This window comes from Artemia franciscana, chromosome 2, assembly GCF_032884065.1.
Source record: "Artemia franciscana chromosome 2, ASM3288406v1, whole genome shotgun sequence".
Classification (NCBI taxonomy): domain Eukaryota; kingdom Metazoa; phylum Arthropoda; class Branchiopoda; order Anostraca; family Artemiidae; genus Artemia; species Artemia franciscana.
Genome location: NC_088864.1, coordinates 60,330,874 through 60,348,407, shown reverse-complemented (window position 1 = coordinate 60,348,407; position 17,534 = coordinate 60,330,874). Strand labels below are relative to the sequence as shown.

Here is a 17,534-nt window from a genome sequence, read left to right as displayed (position 1 = left end):
AAGTGAAGGTGAAAAGGTGACGTTGGGTAACGAAAAAACTGATCAGGTGGACAGCTTCACTTACCTTGGTAATATTATTAGTAAAGACGATGGGAGGAGTGAAGATGTTAAAAGTAGAATAGCCAAGGCTCAGGGTGTTTTTCACAGTAAAAAAAAAAAGTTTGGAAGAATAGAAAGACAAGTCTGCAAACCAAGATTAGAATATTGGGAGCTACAGTGATGACAGTTGTCAAATATGGCTATGAAGGCTTGCAAGATGTTTTCCAGACTGACTGTATTTCAAACAATAGGCTGTGTGAAAAATAACCACGACACGTTCTTCGGATGAAGAATGACAGATTGCCATAGATTTTCCTTTTTGGCCAACCGTCTACGACTAAGCGGAGGTTCTGCGGTTGGGGTGGGAGGGTTTCATAAAAAAAAGATTGAAAGGAAATGGGAACTTCCTTGGGGGTGCAAAGAGGGAGGCTTTGATGGCTTGGAGGCTTGATGCTGCGGTAAGTTGTTAGTAGTAGTAGTGCCATCGTCCTACCATCTCGTTGTTTGTCTTACCTATTGCAACAGATACTTTGAAATGGAGATCAAGCATCTCCAAACAGCATAATTTTTTTATGGGGATTCCAAGCGTCGACTGCTATAACATGTTTGAAATAATGGGAAAATGTGCGTATGCCAATGCTTGTTTTAAAAGTCATTTTTGTAAAATAAAGTCAGCGAATCATCCAAATCAACACCTTCCATACACGTGTTTTATCCCTTTATTGCTTATGGTCTTTCAACTGCCACTTTGGACTTTTTCATTCTGCGCCATCTCTGGACACTATCATTTAGGGTATAACCAGGAAAAGATGAGCAAACATTGACGATGTTATTGTCTTTCCAACGCAAAATAATCAATTATTCAGCGAAAGTAGCATACGACGAGGTTCCTGATCTTTTTTTCTCATCTCATGTTCTGCTATAAGCTCAGGTTCTGCGCATTCAAGGCGGTTTTTATGAAGGTTCCAGCACTATAAATTTTCTCCTTTGTAGTGCTTCCACCAAACAAATGGAAGCAAAAGATTGTCGAAATGCACTTTAGTGTTTGTGTCTTCAACGCCAAGACTGATATTCATAGCTGCATCTCCTTCCAACCCGTACATGGGGTGGTTGTAATAGGTGCCACCGTTTTGATAAGGCTCAAAATCATCAGCATATCCAGATAATTCAGTTCAAAACCTAAATTCTGAGATTGCCCCTCCCTTAATGGGCACCATTATCTCGTCTACTGAGCAGTATTCTGCATCGTCCAATGTTACTTTGAAAGAAATGATTAACATATTCAAAATGAGCAAATCTTGTCTAAAGGATTATCGACAACTGGCCCTTAAAAACGTGGTCTAGCTTTTGCAACTTTATATTTTGGGTGTTTCTTTTGAGCTTCAATTTAACTGCAATTATGCTGGGAAATAGTGGTTTGTAATTTTCTAACTTGGACTAAACTTTTGGAGGCTAAACCTGCTTGCAACACTACCGAACAAGAACTTTTGGGATCCGTGCTTAGGCTTTTCCTTTTCCTAGTATAAGTTCTAGCTACAAGCTTGAGAGGATTATGTTCTGCTTGATCAGGTTCCTATATCTCCCGGTCTGCAATTTTTTGTAATAACTTTTATTTCCCTCAACATCAATGCTTTCTTTTTTTTTAACTCTTTCATTGTAAACTTCATGTATTCGAAGGGTTTTCATATATATTAGCACCATCAGGCCTATATTATTACTCTAACAAAAACTCCATAAGAAGCAGATACTATTAAGGAGTCTTTGTTTGTGACAATACAAGCATATTTCACCCGATTTCGTAGGTAGTGTATACAACTGGGGACAACCAGAAAAGAGATGGATTACATGTAAGAAACAACTTCAAGCTAACAAGATTACCCTAACACGTCTTTGAGAAGTTGATTTACCATCAGAAAGATGCCCAATATCCACAGGCTAAGAACAGAGACTATAAAGTAAAACGAACTTCAAATACCTTCCAAATCATTACAAAAACTCAAATCAAAAATTCCTACTAAAATGAGAGTAATATAACAAATACTATTGGGTGGATATCTCTTGAGGTATGTTTGTGGAATCGCTGACAAGCCGACGGTATAACAAAAATCATGCTAAAAGCTCAACTGTGGGTGTGGAAGGGGCTACAAGTGACTGTCCTCAAAACCAGCAAGCGCCCGCCAGAGAAATAAAATGGGAGCACTTTTTAGCTCCGTTTGATAAATGACTCAGAGTTGTTTTCGAGACAGTCCCAAAGCCCAAAACTAATTTGTAAGCTCAAAGCTAAAAACACTTGAACCATTAGCGTTACACAATTGATTTAACTCTCACCAGTTTTCCTATTTTAGAGTCAATGTATTAAGGATATAGATTAAGCAACCCAAGCGTATAGAAAAGTGCAAATCGAAAGACAGTGAGTAAGAAAAAAAAGGCAGATTTAAATAACGTGAATGTAATACTTAGTCGCCATCTATTTCTCTTTCAATTTTAAGACCTGATTACATACTTGAAACCATTTTAATAGACTATTAACTCGTTTTCATTAACTAACTGACCTATATTTTATTTTTTTGCGTGTGTTTTACACATAAATTTGTGGAACTTGTGAGCTATTTTTTGACCACTGCGCTTTCGATGATAGCGTAATAATATAACATCAAGTTCCCCCTCTTGTATAAATAAATAACATATGCGGGTTGTTCGGCAAAGCCGAAAGTGTAAAACAAACACTATTTATTCGATTTGATGGCGAAACGGTTAAAAACACTTACCTGCGGCCATGGTTACTCGGATTCGAATCTTGGATCCAACAAAATTCTGTCTTAGTGAAGATTAGACTTTTCTGGTCTTAAAGAAGACTAAAAAGCCGAAAATAATATATGTAAAATTTAGTTTTCTTCAAAAACTCGTTTTTAAAACGGACCAAACAATAGAAAACAATTTTTTTCTAGAGAATCTATGAGCTTTAGATAACTTGATATTCTTTCTTCGTTTTCCTCAACTCACCAACTTGTTTCATTTGTCCATTTCTAATTTAGATCCCTATTATACCTATGTTATGTAAAGCCCGATCCGTTTTAGCCCCTCATTTTCCCTTACGTTCAGATTCTCTAGAAAGAAAAATTACTGCTTACTACTCCCTTTGAAAAGAATTCATATATATATATATATATATATATATATATATATATATATATATATATATATATATATATATATATATATATATATATATATATATTTTGCTGGAAGTTTTTACAATTTGAATTTAACGAAAGTAGAGAAACTGCTTAGAACACATTTTGTCTTCAGTAAAGCCTTTCGATCACACTATCAGAAAGTTGCACACATCTTGTTTTACACAGATACTAGAGCAGTATCTTACTAATAAGTTTAACACAAGTCAGTATTACTCAAAACTACCCTTCAAAAGCAATAGCGGGTACAGAAACCCAGAATAAAGACAAGTAAATTTTGGGGATATCAGAGATATTTTAAAATAGGAAATAAAGGGTCATGAAATAACCCCTCAGCTCCTTATTTTTTTTCTGCAGTAAGATACGTGTTTGATACTTCCTTAGCTTAAAATTGTTCAGGCAGCCTAAAAAATGGGTTTTATTTCGTTCAAGTTTTTGCGTGTAGCCAGACGCTTCTTTCATATATAGGGAAACCACTTCTTTTGAGCATCAAAGGCGACCACGGTGAAGCGTAACCATATCAACAAATTTACATTTGACCTATAAAGATTGAATAACTAAATTTTTCGCTTTGTTCCTCTACATCAAAGCTGCTCGTATCTATAACCATTAAGAGACCCTTAATACCAAGTCCACAGAACAAATAAAGAGGATAATTCAAAAAGAAAGGGTGTCCAGGATTGATCTTGACTGTTCCTCCCTCTTTTATACACCCTCTGTATAATAAAATCAACATAAACGGGGGCTGCGCCAACTCAAAAAAATAAGACAAACACTATTATACTAGAATTGGTAGCGCCCCGGTTAGATCACTCGATTACGGTCGTGTCGACTTTGGTTCGGAATCTTAGGATCAGACAAAATTTTGTCTTAAAGAAGACTAAATAGTTTCGTAGTCTTAAGGAAGACTAAAAAACAAAAATGTTAAATAAAAGATTTAGTTGTTAAAAGCCTATTTTTCAAAAAGGACTAAAAAGTAGAAGATATTTTTTTCCATTCAATTCATGGGCTTTATAAAACGGATTGGGCTATGCATAACTTGATATTTATAACTCGTTCCCTCAACGTACCAATTTTTTTTCATTTGTGCATTTATAAGTTACACGAATTTGACATCTATGTTATGTAAAGATCAACCCGTTTTTGCCCCGCGTTTCCACTCATATTCACAGGTTCTCAATTAAATAATTCAGTTGTTTAGTGCCTTGTTAAAACAAGTTTTAAAAAGAAGAAGAAAAAAAAACTAAAGAAGGAAGTTGGAAATAAAAGTACTATATATATATATATATATATATATATATATATATATATATATATATAAAACGTGTAAATGAATACAGTTTTTAGTTATTCAGTGTTGTAGCAAATAGATTTGTAGGCTTTTCCTCCTCAACGCCCCACTCTTTAAGCTAAAGTTTCTTACTTTAACAATAGAGTTAAGAGAAAGAGTAATATATTACGAAATATTAAGAGTAATTACATACGGAGTAAAATAAAAAATTACTTTGTATGTGAAAGGGGTTGCTTCCTCATCAATGCCCCGCTCTTTACTTTAAAGTTTGACTCTTTCTCTTAACTCTACCTTTTAAAACAGTAAGAAACTTTAGCGTAAAGAGCGGGGCGTTGAGGAGAAAAAGCCCCTTCCATATACGGAGTAATTTCTGTTCGTTTTGAGTTTTAATGTTGCTCCTTACTTTCATTTAAAAAAAACTTGTTTTTTTTTATTTAATAATGTTAAGGAATAGTTTGTGACAGTTGGGCAGAACATTGTGAGAGTGTGCTACACCGTGATTGAGAAAAGACATAAAAACAACGAAAAAGTTTGTTACACTTTGGAAGAGAAAGAAGATTTATTTTACGAGGAAGAATTAACGACAGTAATAAAAAGTCTAAATAATAATGAGGCCCCAGGTGTTGATACTACGGTAAACAAATTTTTAAACATGGTGGTTATGAGGTTAGAAGTAAGTTATTGAAGATTGTGAATATGATTTTTGAAAAGGGGGAAGTAACTGGTGATTTTAGGAAAACTCTAATTAAATCCATACATAAAAAAGGTGATTAGAGTGAGTGTGGTAATTAGAGGCATTAGGCTGGTTTCTGTTGGAAGCAAATTTTTTAGTATGATGAGTTGTTGCGCATAAAGTTTTTAAGAGAAGAACAATGTGGTTCAGAAATTCAAGGATTTTCTAGATGTTTTCCAGAAAAATAGTCAACGAATTGTTTGCGTAACAAGCTGACTGACTGTATCTCAAACTAAGAGCTGTGAGAAAAAAAATGTGTTTCAAGCCCGTTCTTTAGGTGGAGAAATTCTTGGGTGCTCCAGAAATTCGAGGATTTTCTAGATATTTACCAGACAAATTGCCTACGAATTGTTTTGCGTCACAAGCTGACTGACTGTATCTCAAACTAAGAGCTGTGAGAGAAAAAATGTGGTTCAAGCCCGTTCTTTAGGTGGAGATGGATAGGAAACATTCTGCAATTAAAGGATGAGAGATTGCCAAAGACTATCCTTATCGGTCCACCTGTCTAGAGCAAAACGAGAAGCAGGTCGTCCCGAATGGGGTGGGAGGTTGTAAAGAGGGAGGCTTTGGACAGATTGTGATGGAGGAGGAGTGTGCGTAGCTATGTTGGTCTTGGCCTAAGACAGCTTGGCGTTGCAGTGAGTTGTTAATAGTCGTATCAGATTGTACCGAATATCTGGCTTTACACAGACACTTACACAAATGACGTGTTCAGGGCGGGAGAAGGGGGTTCCAAAACAACAGAATCGTAAAAAAACTAAAATTATTAGAAGGAGGATCAAAAGCAAAAGCTTTCTAAAACCTGTTTTTTTTGCACATAAATCTGGTTGATTGGGGGAAACAGTGAACAGCATATGTTAATTTGGTCAATGATTTGTCCTAATCTGATTTAATATATAACGAAGGTAATCGTGACGGAGCAAAAAGACAGCAATCAGAATACAAAACATGAATTTTACTTATTTCATAAATATAAACACATACTTTAAAGATCAATTTACTCGTATAAATTTTACAAGCTGTTTGCATTGAAATGCAGCACCATTAAAAAAAAAAAAAAAAAAACGTAGCTCACAGCATTCTTTCAAAGTCACAAACTAATTGAGGAAAATAGAAAGTTGCATAAGATTGATATTGGAAATTATAAAGCTTTTCAATGCATTCATAGCAAAATCAGACTTTTTGACTGAAAGCATCCAACCTATATGAATATAAAATTTAATTTTTTATATATATATATATATATATATATATATATATATATATATATATATTTGAATATAATGATGAATTTTAAACTAGGTTGTGAATGGAGCCAAATTTTTGAAAACAAAAGAAAGGGAGAATTAAAAATCGGGAACATAAAATCAAAGGAGCTGGAGTTGGCTCTTTTAAATGTTCAGGGGGGAGAATTTAAGTCGATTCCTTCTGGTTTCACAGCAATGCTTTTTGGAACAGATTTAGTATAGACTTTGTAAATTTAAGTAAAGCTACTAGAAGCGTTAGAGTCTTTCTGTAAAATTAAGATACCACTATGCTGCTTCCATGGCTTAGACTATTAAAAAAAAGTTAATTAGCAAAGATTAATGTTGAAAATATTGTAGTCCTGACTAAAAATTACTTTAAAACCAAGATTATAGTAAAAATGTTTGAAAATAAAGCTCAATTTTATTTGTTGTCGGTTGGATACTTCAGTACAAATTACATACGAATCTATTCTAACATCAAGACGTACGAATAAAGCTAGGTTCTGAGAAGAGTCAAAATTCTGCCTCAGCAGCCAAATTTCCCAACGCCCAGTAAGAAAAACGTCTTCATTTGGGTGAACATTCAACCCCCATCCGTTCTGGTTAAGAGCTGAAAAATTCACTTCGGCCGGCAATATTGTGTTGAGGCACGTGCATCCATGGTAAAAATGCAGTGGATGGGGTAATCCACGGTTAAAAATGCAGCTACACCAAGATTCTTATGTTGCTGATGGTTTAATTCCGAAATTCACATAGAAATGTCACCTAATCGTTTAGCTTGACAGAATTTACCATCTTATTCAGAACTTAGCTTAAAAGACTAGGCTAAAAGCAAAAGGAGTACGATATGGCATCACTAGGACTAGAAATTTAGACACTTCTTCAATAAAGTTTTTTTCCGGTAAGAATAGAGATCATCATGGTTAATTTGATTATTCTAATTTTAAAGGAACTGGAAAGTTTGTTAAAAGGACCACTTCTTCAAAAGCTCTTTTGGGTCGTCCTTTTTGCTGGGCTTTCTTTCCTAATTTCTTCATATGATACCCAACAACCGCGGGTGATACATCAAATTTCTCAGCTGCTTGTCGAATAGTGAATCCTTTCTCAACTTCAGATATCGCTGCCAGGATCTGATTTTTACTGGGCTTCTGGTAAGTTTTAGGCCAAAATCGCCGTATTCCTAGAAAAGAATTGCCCGTCTATGATTCGAAAACATTTTTACAGAACTGCATTAGAAGAAAAGGGTAGTATTTGACTTATCCATTGAATTAGATTAATAGTTTCCAACAGGGTCAACATGATAAACCAGTCACGCATAGACATTACTACAATATGACCTAAAATAAATCTAAATTAAACTATAAAATTTTTCGACGCAGAAATGAGAAGAATTTGCTGTATTAACCAGTTCTCCTATGATTCGAAAAAAAAATTTGCACTGAAAAAATCTGCATTAGAAAAAAAGGTCCTTATGCCAATTATACGTTTAATTAATAATAGTTTACAACAGGGTCAACATTATAAACCAGTCTAGCACGCCTACGGACGACTATATTACTTGGTTTGATAACACCTAAGGCTTTGGCCTTACAATACAGGGACATAACTGGGATTCCATTGTCGATAGCAGCTCCTCTGACACTTCTTCCGCTCTTTATCATAAGCATAGCCTTTTCGATATTCTCTTCAGTATAGCTTCTGACACTGTTACGACGCAAGCCACGACTTGCAGATACGGCCAATTCTGCAACAAATTTTGGCAATCACTTTAATTAATATTCTGAATTTTAACCCCATCAAACAGCGCAACAAAAGCATGATTTAAGAATATCTTTTTATTTTCACTATTTAAAGATGGACATTAACAGAAATATCACCTAGTAACAACTTTAATTACTCTAGACGGAACGAGGCTGAAAATCCTGTTTTAGCTGAAAGTCAGTAAAAGTGTAATTATTTGGAATAGACATCTCGTCATTTTTATGATACAAACTAGACTTCAAACATTATTTTTTTTTGCATAATGTCGTAACTGGGTCCTTAGTTCCAAACCCCTTAACAGATAAGCTCTTCTATGCTTGGAACACTGGAATATTTATGATATTATCTTCTAATATCTGGTTAGAATCTAAAAAGAAATGGTATTCAATCAAAGCCTATGACCGAATACAATTCAAGCAGTCACTTGTTCTTCGAGACAAAAATATGCTCATTAAAATAAGGGGTCAAGATTAATTTTTACATTTCATTCAAACCTGTCTGCATCTCCCTTTCAAGTTATCCCTCAAAATTATTTTGTAACGGATGTGTAAACACCAACTAGGTAGCCCTAATTTTGTTAGTACATACCCAAAACTTTAATTCTATGTCCGTCCCTGTATAGAAACCAATATATTTTCTCTCGTTATCCTAAGCTTTGTGCTACATAGAATATTTATGGCAACTGATCTAAAAATGTTTATATCATATGTGCAAAATTTGTTCAATGACCATGGCAAGATATATGTCGTATTTCTTCGATCCATTACAATGAATTGGAATACGCGCAACCAAGGCCGTAGCCCTGATTTTTGCAACAGAGAGGGGAAGGGGGGGGGGGTACAAAAAACGTTAAAAACGCATCATATATATATATATATATATATATATATATATATATATATATATATATATATATATATATATATATATATATATATATATATATATATATATATATATTATTTTACGTTTTCAAGAGTCAGAAAAATAAGGGGGGGTCAAGCCCCCTTCCCCTAGATACGAACTAGATTACGCCTTTATTTGGTCTTGCTTAACAGTATTTGAAATTCATTTCAGTATTGGGGTAATTGTATGATAAACCCCCTACCGGTCAACCTGTTCATTCATTGAGGCATTATAGAACTGTTTTTTTTTTCGTTAGTTTCTTTCAACTTAGCGTGAGACAAGACAAAGAGAAGTGAGAGAATAGATGAATAATATATAATTTGGGCTATATATTTGCACATTAGGGGGTGGCGGTAAAGTATTTGGACTGCGTGAAGTTCACCCCCCCCCCTTAATGTGCAAATATATTGCCTTATTTCTTTCTAAAGTATTATATTTTTATCATTCTTTGGTATGTTTCATTAGGATTGAGCGTCAGAGAAACCATTTAAATATTCCTTCTTAGTTTGATGACGTTAGTGGATTGCCAGGGAAGGAGAAGACAGGAGATGCGCCCGAATAAACTGCGGTTCATTGCACTATTCGAGCAAGATCCACCCTTCCTTAGTCACACATATTTAAGTTTTGACGATCTTGACTTAGATGCAGCTTATTCTGATTACCCTTTCCCTTCAATTGTCAAAGCTCGATAGAACCGAACGAACTTTTGTGCCTGCCATGTCTATGAACGATAGAAGCCATCAGTTTCCATAGGCTTTAAAACCGCAATTAATCAAAACCGCATGCATGACGTGTTCTGATCTCGAATGGTCAATAATTAATTGCCTGAGGCAGGAGAGACAGTTACAAAAAAGCTACACATCACTCAAGTAGAATGAATGTTGGGCAAATAAACTTTAACAGAATATTAATTATTTTAACAAAAATCACCTGTCAATTTTGAATTTATTCAGGTTCGTTAATCTGCATTTTTTTTTCTTACCCACAGAAAAGGGAGGACACTTGAAAATATTGGTTATTTTATTATATATATTATTAACTATAACACGGTACACAATATTACTATATGTAATATACTAGAAACAGAATATTAATGATGAGCATTTCATAGGACAATGCAAAAATTTTAAAACTACTTTTTTTCGCTTCAAAATGTCTAATAGACACAACCCTGATAGAGAAACTGTAGCAATGAAACAGTTTGGCATTTTTTTTTGTTTATTTAAAAATCACGTAACTACAGACAACAAAACAAATTACGAAAGTGAACTTATGACACGAAGAATAAAGGAATCACAAACAGTTTAATCAGCACTATAGAACGAAATAGCACAAGCCACAATAAGAATATATATAAAAGAATACAGACTAAAAGTCGTTATTTTTACAAGTAAGGTCTTTGACTCTTTTTTTCTTGGGATTTAGACATAACACTTTTGTAGCCAAATTTTAAGGCTATTTTTCTCACTGAACTCCGAGCAAGTCCCATATCCTGCGCAATTTTGTAGTAACTGCCGCCTCGCATTACACGTTGCAAAACTTCTCGCTCCAAGTTCTGACGCAAAGAAGCACCTAAAAAAGTATTCTAAACACAACATATCGCGGATTATCAGGTTAGAGCAAGATATCTATAAAAACACAAAATTCTATCATTCAACGTCCTAAAAATCTGATGACACAAAAAAACGCCTTATGAAGAAATGACTTTTTCCAATTTCACGGAGCTGTGAGGAATCTTGTTGGATTAACTCTTATGGCAATTTTTATTACGGGCTTACTCAGACTACCATTCATTGCTTCCATTTTGATTATCTGCAATCTTAAAACAAAAAACATTTTTTTTTATCAATACTAGTAGCCAACATTCCGAAGTGCTTCCTTGAATACGGTAAACGTAAGAGGTTTTTAAATCGGATTCTACAAAAGAGTTAGTTGGACAATAAATTATTCCCTTTATTTTTAGGTACGGAAAATCGGTAATATTATGTGACGAGCCTGAGGCTACAAGCAAAGACTTAATGTCAAATATGGTCACAAGTCACTGACAGTTTTGTCGAATTTAAGTAAGCTAGCTCGTACTCCACGAAACTGAAAAAACTGTCGCTTCTTCTCGATTACTATTAAAAAAAAAAAAAATTAAAAATATACAGATTTGCCGTGAAGAGGAGGGGTAGGATCATTCTGGGGGTGCTTCTTCACATTGTTTCTTTTTAAAAACATGTTTACTCTGTATCCCGGATTTTTTACAATAACTATGGAGTGTTCCTTTCTTTATTCCGAAGCTTTTGGCTGCTTTATGTATACTCCAGCCATATTGCACAAATGTAGCTGCCTGCTTGATAGTCGTAACATGCACCGCGTCTCTACCTCCAATATCCCATCTAGGTAGTATAGGTAAAGGTCTTGAGAAGACCATGATTTGAGAAGACCCTGGAAATAAAAAAAATACTGACACTATCACTGGGATGACTCCATACTATGAAGCTTAACTGAATAGTGACTAGAGCGACATAATACTTAAAATAATATTTATTATGCTTTTAGTATGGTGATATATATATTAAACGAACACACCATAGAAGAGAGTAAATAAAGAACGATTGGCAAACCTTCAATAGAATAAATAAAATTACAAACAGCAAAAGAAGGAATTATTTTTTTCTTCAGCTCTGACAGAGTTCAGAAAAGATAAAGATGGCTTTTCAAGCAGATTGCAAGTAGATGATTGTCCTCGTTTACGAGCCTGACGCTTTATTCCAAGCCTTTTCAAGGCATCATGCAACGTCGAAGTCGGGACTTCAAAGGATCTTGCAGCACTTGAAGCTACGCTTCCGCGAAGGACTGCTTGTACTGCTTGTCCGAGATTTTTCCGGTTTGTTCGCAAAGCTCGAAGAATAGAAGAGAGATCTAAAAAAGAACGTGTAGTTGAAGCACCCACGCAACGACCATTCAGACGGAAAGAAAAGCAAATACTAGCAGTAAAACTTAGATATTATGAAGACTAAGGTTGTTTAAATTATTTTTATTACACATTCTCATAAAAAATACAACATCAACGCAAAAACATTACAATTTAATGTTTGTACTGATTCATTGCATGATATTGCGAAGTTCCACCTCATTTTCTAAGAGACTCCCTAAAACAAAAATAGTTGTTAGAAAGTAGGACCCTGTAGGCTAGAGAAATTTTATGGAAGTCATCAATTTAAGACATCGCATGCAAAAGAAAAAAGGTAATTAAAATAAAAATAGGAGAAAAAACTAAAAACGAGGCTGCTATCTCAAAATTCACCAAAAAATAAAATGACTTTTCTCCCCAGCGACCTGGAAAATTACCTTTCTTCGAGACTAAAATTGAGACTATAAGACAGTAATGTTATAGAAAGTGGTCATAAAATAACTATAAAATACCATCCACATTTTCTTTTTTAATCTTAAAAACTTTCAATTATTCCAGGTAGTGAAAAAAAAAAAAAAAAAAAAAAAAAAAAAAAAAAAAAAAAAAAACATTTTTCAGTTCATTTAGAGCTAAAAGGATTATAAAGTACTTTGTTTTATACATGTTAAACTAAACGAAATCAGTTGGAAAACATATTTTATCCCAACGTGACGTCTACCTTTCCTAAATACCAAAACGCACCAATTATTTGTATTTAACGGATATCTAGCCTGTAAAGGGAGATTCTGTTTTCTCATAACTGGACCTTTCTTTCACAAAACAAAGTAAAATGAATGTTTTTAGTTTGGCTCAATGTTCCAACCGAAGATCAATCGTAATTGCGAAAGTTTTTAAGTGATTATTTTTTCATAACACATATATAAGCATATTCCTGAGTTGCTTTTATTGCCAAGCACTGTAAAGCATAGAAAATGTGTCAGGAATTTTCTGTTATTGCTGCTACTGACAGGTCTTGTCACAATGTTGTACGAAGAAACAAGCAACGATCATATTCAAAGCTGAGATCTATATTTGATTAAATAAAATAAAAAAACAAGTTTTTGTAACGGAAAGTAAGGAGCGACATCAAAACTTAAAACGAACAGAAATTACTCTGTATATGAAAGGGGCTTTTCCTCCTCAACGCCCCGCTCTTTACACTAAAGTTTGACCCTTTCTCTTAACTCTACTTTTTATAACAGTAAGAAACTTTAGCGTAAAGTCGCTCCTTACTTTCCGTTACAAAAACTTGTTTTTTTATTTAGTTTCTGGACGTTTTTGAATTAATGCATGTTTTGATCTTGGCTCTCCGCACATAAATAATTAAAACGAAATTTGCATATTAATTAATTGCAATTAATCGGAAGATTTTGAGAAAAAAGAAGCAGAGGAGGCCTAGTTGCCCTCCAAGTTTTTGATTACTTAAAAAAGCAACTAGAACTTTTAATTTTTTACAAACGTTTTCATTGGTAAAAAATATACGTAACTTACGAATTAACTTACGTAACGAACTTCTATGTTCGTATGTTTTATTGCGTATATGAGGGGGTTAAACCCTCGTCGATACCTCGCTCTTTACACCAAAGCTTAGATTGTGTCCCAATTTCTTAAGGATGACCTCTGAACCACAAAGGCCGTAGAATAAATAGTTGAAATTACTAAAAATATTTTAGCGTAAAGAGTGAGGTATAACGAGGAGGTAAACCCCTCATATACGTAATTTTTTTTCGTTTTAAGTTTTAATGCTGCTCCTTACTTCCAGTAGAAAAAAAATTTCATATTTATTTTTTCATTGTTTTCAAATAAAGCTAGAAAATCCTGCGCCCCCTTCATTGAAATTCTCTTCCCCCATGAGAAGTCTCTCCATGGAAATATCCTCCGACGTACCCCCCCTCAACTCTCCTCCCTAAACCAAAAAAATCCCCCTGAAAACGTCTGTACACTTCCCAGTAACCATTACTATATGTAAACACAGGTCAAAGTTTTCAACTTGCAGCCCCTCCCACGGGGACTGCGGGGGAGTAAGTCGTCCCTAAAGACATAGTTATCAGGTTTTTCGACTATGGTAAATAAAATAGCTATCTCAGAATTTTGATCTGGTGACTTTGGGGGAAAATGAGCGTGGGAGGGGGCCTAGGTGCCCTCCAATTTTTTGGTCACTTAAAAAGGGCACTAGAACTTTTAATTTCCGTTAGAATGAGCCCTCTCGCAAGATTTTAGGACCACTCAGTCGATACGATCACCTCTGGGAAAAAACAAACAAATAAACACACATCCGTGATCTGTCTTCTGGCAAAAAATGTGAAATTCCACATTTTTGTAGATAGGAGCTTGAAACTTCTAAAATAAGGTTCTTGGATACGCTGAATCTGATGGTGTGATTTTCGTTAAGATTGTATGACTTTTAGGAGGTGTCCCCCCTATTTTCTAAAATGAGGAAAATTTTCTCAGGCTCGTAACTTTTGATAGGTATAACTGATCTTGATGAAACTTGTATATTTAAAATCAGCATTAAAATGCGATTCTTTTGATGTAACTATTGGTATCGAAATTCCATTTTTTAGGTTTTGGTTACTATTGAGCCGGGTCGCTCCTTACTACAGTTTGTTACCATGAACAGTTTGATAGTAAGAACCAAAGAGCTTCCTACAAAGCAATGAATATAAAACAATGAACAGAGCCAGCTACTTTTAAAGCACAGCTTCCTGCACAAGTGGAGACGCTACTTGAAGAAGAAGAAGAAAACGGTAAACATCAAAACGTATTGTACTCATTGTAAAACCCAAGACTTTTTAGAGCTCTCTCACTAAATTTGAATCCTGAAAGTCAGAAATAAAAATTGGCTCTTAGTTTCAATAACAAAAGCGGTATAAAAAGAATATTTAAACACATCATCCTATCAGCAACCTGTCCGAAGTGGTTTAATTGTCAATTTCTTGGGGTTTACTAGCAAAGCACTTGAGTTACTCCTTACTATAGATATTCGAAAGGATGTTCCATTAAAATAAGATTTAGCACAAAAAAGACACTTCTACCATAATAAAAAATAAGATCATAAATTAAAAATAAGATCATAAGAAAAAAAAATTGATTTTAGAGGCCAGCTTCACTAGGTATAAAAATACACTGAAGAAATGTTATAAATTCAAACATACACACATAAAAAAAACTAACAAATTCAAGTTTTCTCGCAACCAGACCATTAGTATCTTCAGACTAGAACGCGGAATGGACGCTTAAAAAAATAATAAAAAAAATTATATGACGCAAATCCAAAACTCGAGGGTTTTTTTTTACAGATAACCCAGCCTTAGCAAACCAAGAAAGAGAGACTAAAAATGCTTTATTAATAGAAAGTCTTACCTACTTTACATGGCAACAACTTTATTAATATGTCTTGTTTAGTAGATACGGTACTCTCTACGTGAAAGTCCGCAATTGCAACACTGTCTCAACTTAACACCATACATCACGCAATTTTAGGAACTAAGTTCGTCACCGGCGAATAGTCCAGTGTTAGATATTATTAGATGAACATTAGTGAACAAGGACTAGTTATGCAGATGAAGCGTCAAAATCATTTGAAATACCACGGGTTTTACATTCCTTTCCGTGGCCAAGCATGTATTTTTGTTGTTTTTTTGGGTTTGAGCTACTATACTATCCATTCATAGTACCTACAGCCAGATTTACTCCGCAGAATGACTTGTGAAGGATCCGATTTTTGTGAATGTACAAACACTCACTAAGTAAAGAAACAAAGGACAAGGAGTAAAAGAGGAAAACTGGCCAGCAAGGCCTTCCAAAAATGCAGAAATCAATCGTACTTTACTGTCCTTGTAATGAAAATTAGGAATTTTTAATACTAGGCACAGAAAAATCCTCCTGTACATTAAATCTCTTTCTTAAAAACCTTGAACTGCAGTCCAAACAGTAGAGGACAGATCTGGTTTACACACGATGATCAATAGGAGCTGTCATGCTACTCTGAACCAAGCATGAAGCTTTCAAGCCCCAATATTCGTAAATGCGGGCCAAAATCGAAAGACTGAATGCACAAATGGATACAAGATGGTCAAGTTCTCAAGATGGCCAGGGGCTAACAAGCCAATCAGAGATCTTCAAGGAGACTATGAATCATAGTTTCTAATTTCACTATTATTTTCAAACTTATTATACCTTGAATTAAAAAGTAGCAGTTCGCAATTGAGTCAAATAGATAACGTATTTCCAGAGCACAATTAGTGCTTGTAGTAAAGAAGAGTAAATAATAGAGCATTGGACCTTACAGTCCGTACCGACGGTACTGATTTTCGTTTCACAGCCCTTCAGCCAGGAAGTGCGACATGGGGTTAAGGGCCAGCCATCCTGTGCTTTCGCACACCCTTCCTGTTTACCTTCCCCGGATTTTTTCAGGTGCCCATTTAGAGACGGGTCAACTCTGGCTGAGATTACAGCCACACCACTGAACCCCATTCCAATTCAAATAACCATCGACACCAGGACTCGAGCCCCCTGTGCTTAAGGACAAACGATTTCAAGTCTAGTGGAATAACCACTCAGCTGGGAAGGGCTTTATTTCAAAAGGAGGGAATGCATCGACTCTTCATACCCACGACGGAAGCTTAAAACTCCTTAAATCTCAAACCGTTCCCCTTGTCTGGCTGCAAAAACTGCGAGGACAATTTATTTTGGTATACACCTAATATTGTTTCACAGGTTCATGAAATACCCAGAGATAGAATGTCTACAAGTTAAATAACAGCACAATGGGCATGGCATATTTTCAAACTATAACTGAACCCAGTAAACGATCAATGAATCCAGGATTTTTGAGCCTGGGAATACTTCGAAAGGATAATTCTCCCAGCAGAAAATTCGTCCTCCCCTCACACCCGAAGAATATATGCATACTTCCCATTAAAAAATTAAACAATGGGCAAATTTGATAACTTAAAAACCTTTCTCCAGGGGCTTTAGGGGGTCATTTTATGTCCAAAAACATACTTATTGGGCCTTATTTTTCTTGATAATTCGATGACACTTGTCCTCTTCCCAAATAACAGGTATCCTATGAAATGATTTCCAGTGTAGGTGCCTAAGACAAATTATATCTTACGGTATAACATTACCCGATTGTTGTTGAAAACAAAAATTCTTTTGAAGCCTTTCTCCCCGTTCTTCTAAAAATATATTATCCGAGGATCATTATGCTAATTTAGCATAATGAAAAAGGAACAGTAAGAGTTCCACAGGAAAACTACAACTTCATCTTTTAATGAATTACAACCGACAGTCTAGTGACATTGGTTGTGGCACCAAGTTTTAATAACTATTTCGGTTGGTTTCGCGCAACAATATAACCCTAATACATACGAAGGAGAAGGAAGCTCAACTTATGATCCTCTGGGATAGAATAATTTCA

General features: G+C 34.9%; 1 protein-coding gene across 10 annotated transcripts in view; it reads right to left on the bottom strand.

Moving 5' to 3' along the window:
• Positions 1–5,064: 5,064 nt before the first annotated feature.
• LOC136043881 (protein bric-a-brac 1-like) overlaps positions 5,065–17,534 on the bottom strand; it is an 86,025-nt gene continuing 73,555 nt past the window's right edge. For 2 of the 10 annotated variants that reach the window (XM_065728885.1, XM_065728883.1), the window contains one exon: positions 12,178–12,308. Coding sequence is in view for 8 of the 10 variants with exons in the window: in XM_065728883.1 (XP_065584955.1) it covers positions 12,262–12,308 (47 nt within the window). In the remaining 2 variants the exon portion in view is untranslated. Of the gene's footprint in view, positions 7,685–7,973; positions 8,249–9,260; positions 11,602–11,780; positions 12,079–12,177; positions 12,309–17,534 lie in introns of those variants that run through there. The other 8 variants (XM_065728874.1, XM_065728873.1, XM_065728872.1 and 5 more) reach the window with 8 other exon arrangements.